At 43.4% G+C, this 9,451-nt stretch overlaps 1 protein-coding gene across 1 annotated transcript in view; it reads right to left on the reverse strand.

The window, feature by feature from the left end:
- The window catches only part of LOC122551357 (aryl hydrocarbon receptor-like), a 163,061-nt gene extending 154,171 nt beyond the window's left edge, over positions 1-8,890 (reverse strand). Inside the window, exons 1-2 of the mRNA XM_043693099.1 lie at positions 8,684-8,890; positions 7,266-7,453 (exon numbers count right to left, since the gene is read on the reverse strand). Of these exons, the coding sequence (XP_043549034.1) occupies positions 7,266-7,453; positions 8,684-8,724 (229 nt within the window). The 5' untranslated portion in view covers positions 8,725-8,890. The remainder of the gene's footprint in view (positions 1-7,265; positions 7,454-8,683) is intronic.
- Positions 8,891-9,451: the final 561 nt, after the last annotated feature.

The raw sequence follows: 9,451 nt of genomic DNA on the forward strand, positions 1-9,451 counted from the left end.
CAGGGCCACTGCCTTGAGAACAATCATTTTATACGCCTCTGCACTACAGGTAAAACAAAAGGGATACTGTATCTGCATGTTGGAATTTAATCCTTAACAAACAGAATCAGAATGACAGCATTTTCACTGCCCTGTTAAACCAAGAATCTCGAAATTGATTGCTGAACTCGCAATCATTTGACTCTGCGTTTCTACACTGCATTACTATTTCTTCTCAAGTTTAATAATTCACAAATTTTGTTAGCTCAAGAAACCTGACTAAACGGTCTCCTCTTAAAATATAAGACCATTTGGGTCAGAGAGAAAAGTATCCATGAGGTAAGGGGTCTTTCGTTAATGAAAGTTGTGGTGGCCAACTGAGGGAGTGGGCGAAGAGGAAGTTGTACATTCCTGATTAACATTCAGGATAATGATCAGGAGTATCCATCTGGAACCAGAACAAATTGGGATATGTTGCTCAGGATATGGTTGGAACACAATTAAACCGCAAATATGATTTTGCACTCTGAGTAGCAATGACGAGACAAAATCTTAAATGTGATCAATACTGTAATGGCTCAGTGTCTCCAGGGTCTCTAGAGTCATACAGCATGGAAATAGGCCTTTTGGTCCAACAAGTCCATGCTGAACATAATCCCAAACTAAACTAGTCCCGCCTAGCTGAGTATGGCCCATATCCCTCCAAACATTTCTTAATCCATGTACTTATCCAAATGTCTTTTAAACATTGTAACAGTACCCGCATCCACCACTTCCTCAGGAAGTTCATTCTACATACAGAGTAATTTTATAGTTTTGCCATTATCTGCAGTACCTGAAGTCGCAATCCTGACTGTTTCTTTACACTCTGTCCTGTTACTTATTTTTGAAACAGTCTTGGTTTCTCCTGAGGCTTCCCCCTCATCCCCATGAAAGACGAAAACATGAGAATGCATTTCCAGTCGGAGATGCTGAAGTATTTAAGCCACCCTAACTCAGTGGCACAGGATTGACCAATGAGATGGGCTTGATCGGGGATAGGTTATAAGCAACATTTTTGAATTATCCATGGCCGAGGAATCATAGTTGAGCAAAGAGATTTTGAGGATTAAGTTCACAAAATAAATTCAGATCCACGGTACAAAAGTGCTGATCGAATACTGACGAAAGAAGATTGGGTTGAAAGCATATTAAGAAAGGTTTGACATCCACAGCAAGGTTTGAGAATTTCAAGAAGTACTCAGCATAAAAACAGGCCACTTACCCCCAACGGCTCATGCTGAGGTTTCTATTCCACGTAACTTTCTCTGACCTCTCTCGAGCTCATCTTTCCATTTCTTTCTCCCTCATGCATTTATCTACCTTGACCATAAAATAATTTATCCTGTTCACTTCAATGCTTCATATGGCCGACAGCTCATGTTCTCACTGCTCTGATTATCAAATTAGGCTCAGTGGTTAGCACTGCTGTCTCACAGCGCCAGGGACCTGGGTTCAATTCCACCCTCGGGTGACTGTCTGCGTGGAGTTTGCACATTCTCCCCCATATCTGCAAGGGTTTCCGCCCGGTGCTGCGGCTTCCTCACGCAGTCCAAAGATTAGGTGGATTGGCCATGCTAAATTGCCCGTAGCATCCAGGGATGTGTAGGCTAAGCCGATTAGTCATGGGCGGGCGCAGAGCTGTAGGGACAGGGTGGGATGCTCTTCAGAGGGTCAGTGTGGACTTGTTGGGTTGAATGGCTTGTATCCACACAGTGGGGATTCTAACACCAAGGGTAACACGAACTCTTAAGCTACTTCCTTTCATTTCTGACATCCAGCTCCAAAGATTGAAGGATTTCTGCTCATATTGAAGATTGCAGATGAGAAATGTAACAGGCTTGGGTGCCCATTGGATAAGGGTGCACCAAAAGCCAGGTACTTACATGGATTCTGATCTGCTGTAGCAATATCTCTCCTTCAGTGGAGCATTTCAATGTGCATCTGGAAGCTGTGCAATGTCAGTCCATCAGTGCCTGATCTGTTGCCAAAAAGAGACTGCGATATCAGTTATCATGCAGCACCTTTAAGGGTAAAACATTTAGCCCTGAAGTCTATAACTGTGTGCCAAAAGCACACAGTGGGAGGCAAGAATGCTTTGAAAACACCACAGAATTGATCCCTTCCTCACCAGAAAGCAAATTCATTTTTAGAACTTTACCACACAAAGCAATTCACGCTGCTCAGTGTACTTTGTTGCTCAGTGACTGGATACCAATGGACAGCCATCATTGATGATCTGGTAACCATAAAGAAATAAAATAACTTTACATCATCCTAACTTACATTGGGACTCAGTTGATAGCAGTCTTCTCTCTGAATAAGAAGGTTGTAAGTTCCAGACCTACTCCAAAGACTTCAGCTCCAAACTCATTCTTGGGGAGGTGACATTTTTCGATTACATTAATCATTGACTCTTCAGCTGGGATGTAACAGTTTCCAGGCCATTCTTCTGAAGACAGCCACATGGCCCAGTGGTTAGCACTGCTGCTGCCTCACAGGGAATAGAGTTTGATTCTAGCCTTGAGTCATTGTCTGTGTGGAGTTTGTGCATTCTCTTCATGTCTGAGTGGGTTTCCTCCTACAGTCCAAAGGTTTGCAGGTTAGGTGGGTTGGCCATGCTAAATTGTTCATAATTTCCAAGGATGTGCAGTCTAAGTGGATTGGTCATGGGAAATGCAAAGTTACAGGGGAGGGGATGGGTCTGGTTGGGATGCTCTTCAGAGAGTAGGGGTGGACTCAATGGGCTGAATGGCGTGCTTCCACACTGTAGGGATTCTACGCATTCCCCAACTTCCACCCCACTGTCCTGGTCAAACAATGTCCCTCAACCAACATCTGTCAGAGGCAAATCAATGGGAGGGAATCAAAAGCAAGATTCCACGGGCCTAGTATAAACATGTCCAAGCAAGAAAAGGGATGATACTGTCTAATTGGGAGCCTCCTGGCTATACAGAAGCATACAACTTAATATGACGCAGAGAAATAGAACTTACGACAAACTCAAATAATTGCTGAGCGTAGTGCAAGGGTGAAATGAAAATAGGAATTGGGAAAACAAAGACAGGACATGGAAAAATACAGTGTAGCAAAATTAAGGAAAATCCGAAGATTTTTATCAAAACATGAAGAGCGAGAGGATGACTAAGGAAAGGGTTGGGCCTATCAGAGGCTTATCTGCACGTGGATGCAGAAGGTGTGGGAAAAATTCTAATGAGTATTTTGCCACTTCCTTCACACAGGAGAAGGATGATGTAGACTTTAGGGCATCAAAGAGGTAAGCTTGAATAAGTATTACAAAGGAGGAGAGAGAAGTAAAGGTACAGAGAGATATATGGAAGGAATTCCTGAGTTTAATGCCAAGCTGATCATACCCAGTCAATGACAAGTGACGCAAACAATTTGAGCACTGCGGAAATGTAGAGCCCAGAAAGCTGCAGGGTTAGATGAGGTTACAGAGACCGGCAGCGGGTGAGGCCATAGAAGGATTTTAAAATTAGGTCAACAATGTTAATGTTGAGATATTATCATACCAGGTAGGTGAGCAAGCACAAGGATGATGGGCGAATGGGCCTTGATTGCAAATTGGATGTGGTCAATGGAGATTTCAATGAGTTCAGAATAATGGAGGATGACCTGCATGGCGATAGAATAGTTCACAATTACGTTCTCCATGGGAGAGTTCACAAGTTAGTATGTGATTCTCAGGAAATCACTACTAGCTAAAAATAGGTCTGTGGTGAACATACGAGCTTTGAAATGTTTTCCACTTCTTCAACAGACTCCATCATGCAAGGTTGTCAAAGTTACTCCAAGACATCCAATTCACAACATGCTTGAAACTTTTATTCTGACTCGTTAACGTGTAATTGTCAAAGTCACTGAAAATTGAATGGGACTAATTCTGTTTTCAGTTCATGGGCTTCCTGGATTTATACAAGTGTTTTGGAGACTGCAATCAATGGTGGCATCATCTGTTTTTCTACGGACAGAGAAAAATAGTGGCTGTGACAAAAAAACAAAAGGAGTTTTACTCTATGTAGTCCAATTCCCAGGTTTCAGGGGTAATTAAGCAAAACGTCACTCTCATTACCTTGCATTCCAGGACTTCTGTCACCATCTTCGCAATTGAATTCAATCTCTTGCCAGGTTTGGTAGATTTGAGCTATAGGGAGAGGTTGAATAGGCTGGGGCTGTTTTCCCTGGAGCGTTGGAAGCTGAGGGATGACCTTATAGACATTTATAAAATCATGAGGGGCATGGATAGAGTAAATAGACAAGGTCTTTTCCCCTGGGAGCCCAGAACTAGAGGACATAGGTTTAGGGTGAGAGGGGTAGGATATAAAAGAGACCAAAGGGGCAACTTTTTCACGCACAGGGTGGTACGTGTATGGAATGAGCTACCAGAGGAAGTGGTGGAGGCTAGTACAATTGCAACATTTAAAAGGCATTTGGATGGGTATATGAATAGGAAGGGTTTGGAGGGATATGGACTGGGTGCTGGCAGGTGGGACTAGATTGGGTTGGGATGTTGGTTGGCATGGATGAGTTGGACCAAAGGGTCTGTTTCCGTGCTTTACATCTCTATGACTCTTGCTTAAGGGGGAATCAGGTATCTATAACATGCTGAGGAAATAATGCATCAGCTTTGATGATACAGGAGAAACAGCCTGACGTTTGCATAGGAGGTGTTATGCAAACAAAGGCAAAAACCTGGCGTGGGGGCATAAGGAATAATGGGCACCTAATTCATTCACAGGGCCTGGGCATTGCTGGCTTGGACCAGCATTTACTGCCTAATTACATACAGGGCAGTTTAAGGTTCAAACACATCGCTGTAGGTCTGGAGTCAGGTGTCAACCTGACCAGGTGAAGATTTCTTTCCCTAAAGAACATTAGTCTGATGGATTTTTCCAACAATCGACAGTTGTTGCGTGGTCACCATTAGGCGAGTTTTCATTCTAGACTTTTTTTACATTGAATTCAAATTTCACCACCTGCACTGGCCTGAGATTCTTGTTACTAATCAAGTGGCAATGCCACTACACCACCATCTTGCCAATGATATGTGTCTTGGTATATGTATTAAAGCATCATTCAGTTTGGCATCCTTGTGGTGCTCTGCTGTGTGTAGGTTTATATCCAGCTGCTCAGTGCACCATTTATTTTAGAAATAACACAAGCGATGATCCCACCTCTTTGAAAAATGCTGCAATTAACAACAAATTAGAAAAAATGCACTTCTTCCCATGTTCATAAACATTTAAAGAGTTATTTCAATAGTTTGCCCCATTGCATCAGACCCTGCTCTCTACCCAAGCACTCCCCACACTACCTGCCACAGTAGACGTTTTATTTCTGCTTGTTTTTAATTCTGCCTTATGTCTGCTAAGATGGCACCAGAGAGTGGCAACTTTGTACACTTTTCATGGAACACCTGTATTCTTGAACTTCGGTACAGGGGATAATAAAATCTAAATCTAAATGCAACTAACAAAACTTCTTGACCACCAACGCAAGACTGCCATAGATTATTGGTAAGACCCATTATTTAAACACTATGGTGGATAGGTTGTGGTTTTAAAATCTCTCTCAGTCTTAACAAGCCCGATGTTTTCTTCATTTCCTCAATCTTTTGTACCTAAGTATTTTGTACCTAAGTATTTTGTACCTAAGATGGTGAGTGCTGTGTATTGGTGACATTGAACACATTTCACTGTACTCCTATTCTTTTGTAACCTGAGTACACGTGGCAATAAACCTAATTCTAATTCTAAAAGAGGGATCCCACATTCCAAAGGTATCCAGGATGAGAAGCAAACTGAAGACTTCTTTTCACCCCGTTCAGAATTTCCTTTCGCTCTCAATATCTCTGAAAACCTGGAAGAACAGACAACGCTGCTTGAGCCCCCTCCCTAGTCTGCTGTCTTACACAGACAATCGAAAAGAAAAAGGTTCCCAACTGTAGACTGTTTCACTTCCATCCATTTTATAAATTCTTTAAATAGTGCTTGTCTAAATTATTAACGCTGCCATAGGGGAGAAAAAACCCTGCAGTGCGCCAGCTGAACTGAAACGAAACATCAAGGCAAGCTCGTAAATGTATTTTAGCCAGCATTCATTCGATTCAGGCTGAGAGGGGCTTCACTCCATGATCTCTGCTCCACTCAACGTTCAGTTACAGAATAGAAACATAGAAACATAGATTAATTCCAAGTGACAAACTGATTTCCAGCTCGCAAATTAGTTTTACCCAGGTATTTTAACGCGATTGGTATATTCTACATAAATATTTAAACAAACTGTGGATTTGTTCTTTAGCACTAGTGAAAGTGACAAGCAATTATAAATAGTTGTCCATTTTTACGTTGCAGCAGTGAGTGAATGAAAGAATAGCACGTTTCAGCTCGATTGGACAAGAATGTCAAATCAAATCAAGCTTGCCGCTGGATTACGATAAAAAGAAATAATAAACGTCAATATATAGTCTAAACAGAGTTGACCTCCTTCTTGGATCATCTCATCGCTCACTGTTTTGAGAACCAAACGTGGTAAAAAGAAATTAAGAAAGGGTCAGATTGTGAATTTCTCTCAAATGCAGTTCCTGTCTCATCACCACTGAACTAAAATCTCAAATTTTTAACCAGCTCAACAACAATTTTGAAAAACAAAATCGAAACTTATTTGTCTGTCCAAAGAAAGATATAATGATTCTTTTAGAGGCATTGCAGCCTTTCCAAAGGATGGCCTAATTTATCTACTAGTGTCTATTTCAGATGGAAAAACACTAATGAGACAAAGAGTGAAAGGAAGGACTTGCAGTTGTACAGTGCATTTCAAAACCACAGGGCATCCCTAAGCTAATGAGAGTTTTGAAATAAAGTCATTGTCATGTTGCACATTCAGTGACATTACTGCTGGAATTTTTATTTACTTGTTTTTCTAATTTTTTTTCCTTAAAAATTTGTTCTTAAGAATCTTACCTGCATACCTTTGTAGCTAAGATGATGACCTAGTATGGCGACTTGTAAACTTTTCACTGTACTCATTTAACGTGACAATAAATCTAATTCATTACATGTGTAGGCATTTGTGTGCACCATCTTCCTCTAGCTCTGGCTAGTCATTGCATCACAAAGGCAGCAAGAGTCATCTGCTGACCCTGGTAAGCTGACCTAACCTCTCCCCATCGCCTCCCCACAAAACATATCTCCCCTGTCCCACTCTCAACCATGGTCTAAACTCACCCCGGAAGAAAGTTTTGGATCGCATGTAGCTGACACTGAGACGGAGGATGGAGAGTTTATCCAAGCTCGAGGTCACATCTTCGGTGAAAGGTAGCAGGCCAGCCAGGCGATCCAGTTCACAGTTTAACCTGTCACGGTGCCTCTTGGAAGGATTGGATTTGACCCCATCGGCCAACACTGGCTTCACTCTGATAATAAGCAGAATACCACAAATCAATGTACAAGTATTACACAGACTGACGGCTACTTCTGTGCAAGTGTCTGAGGCCTGCACTAGCACAGGATGGTCAAATGCCATGTCATGGGTTTGTATCAACTCCCCACATGCCAGATTACACCAAACCTCTTTCCACAATTTATCTTAAATGCACTCATGCCATTTTCATTAATTCCAAAGTCCCAGCTTCCACTAACCTAAAAACTCACAATGTGTATGAACCCTAATGTCACTGTTTCAACTAACCCCAAGATCAGTTTTCATTAGGCCCAATATCATAGTTTATATTGGTTAGGGAACTCACAATGCTGTTCTGGGACACATCCCAGGTTATGAGCACCATATCAGTAAAATAAAATGGAGATTTAGTGTCAAGCCAAGATAGTGTGCAGCTTGGAGGGCATTTTGCTGCCTTTATCCATCGAGATGGTACAGATGGTGGATTTAGAAGATGATGTCAAAGGAGCCTTCATGAGTTGCTACAGTGTATACCCAGCTGCCACTGTACATTGGGGATGGAGGAGTGAATGATAAAGGTGGGTGAGATGGTACCAGTCAAGTATGCTGCTGTGTCCTGGATGGTGTCAAGCTTCTTGGATTTTGTTGGAACTGCACCCATCCAGGCAAGTGGGAAGTATTCCATCTCCCTCCTGGTTAGTGCCTTATAAACTGTGGATAGGCTTTGGGAAATCAGTAGGTGAGTTACTCAATGCATTATTCCTAGTGTGTATTATAATCCCAGTGTCTATTATAACCCCACTGCCTCAGTGTGTATTATAACCCCAGTGTACCAGTTTGTATTATAACCCCACTATCCCAATTTGCATCAATCCCAGTGCCCTGGTATACACTAACCCCAGAGTCAGAGAAAACATTAACTTCGTTGTTTGCACTAACCCAAGTGCCCCAGTTTGGATTATAAACCCAGTGTTCCAGTTTGCATTAATCCCAGTAAGCTAGTTTGCATTAACACCAGAGTTCACGTTTATATTATTAGCCAGTTCGTCTTAATAGCACAGCGCTCCTTGTTTGCATTAACCCCAGTATCCCAGTCAGCATTAACAGTGAACCAGTGCTCCAGCTGTCCAGTGCTGCAGTATGCATTTATCCCAATGTTGCTCTTGTCTGAACCCTACACCCCCCAGTTTGCACTAACTCTGATGCTCCGCTCTCCTCCCCTCTTTGCCCGGGCTGTACTCACGTCCTCTGCGCCGGCTTCCTCCGCTTCCTACCCGGGTACATGTCGATGTGCAACCGCCCCGCGGAGCCTCCCTCACTCCCACAGCCGCATCAATGCAACACGAAGGCGGACTCTATCCCCTCACCCTGCCGGGGCTGCAGTCGCGGAGATACCCTTCCAACTCTCCGTGCCCGGACCTGAAGGTCGGGGGCGCGGATCGTGCACGCGCCCGCCGGTGCGCGGGCATGTGAGTGGAACCAGCGATAACCCGCTCGGTGAGCGCGCCTCCGCTATCTCAGCCTCTCCTGTATCACTGCCTATGTTGGCCCCTTCCCCAGCATCTCTCTGACCCACTGGGTTGCTCCCTGGGAAACTTTTATCCCCCTCTGCCTTTGCCTTTGTTTTTCTTCCTCCTGTGATCAGGGAAAGCTGCTCTACATAAGATACGCTGTAAAATGATGTCTGGTAACGTGCTCTGAGTGAGATGTTCACTTGTGGGATGTACAACCTGCTTCCTGAGCATGTTGTACTCCTAGATGGATGTTCTCTGTTGTAGAGATTGGAACCGGGGCTAGGGGGGATCTTACTCACTCTGCCAGCCCCGGGCGAATCGGGGAGCCCTGGCTGACAGACGTAAACAAGACACTCAGAGGGTGTCCTCATTTCCAGGGAGCGACTCTGAGCTGGTGGGCAGAGAGAGTTCATATTTTGAGCCCAGTGACCTTAGTCAGAACACTAGACTCGAAATATTAATTCTGTTTCTCCCGACACAGATGCTGCCAGACCTTC

The sequence above is a fragment of the Chiloscyllium plagiosum genome, chromosome 7 (genome assembly GCF_004010195.1).
Source record: "Chiloscyllium plagiosum isolate BGI_BamShark_2017 chromosome 7, ASM401019v2, whole genome shotgun sequence".
In the NCBI taxonomy this organism is placed as follows: domain Eukaryota; kingdom Metazoa; phylum Chordata; class Chondrichthyes; order Orectolobiformes; family Hemiscylliidae; genus Chiloscyllium; species Chiloscyllium plagiosum.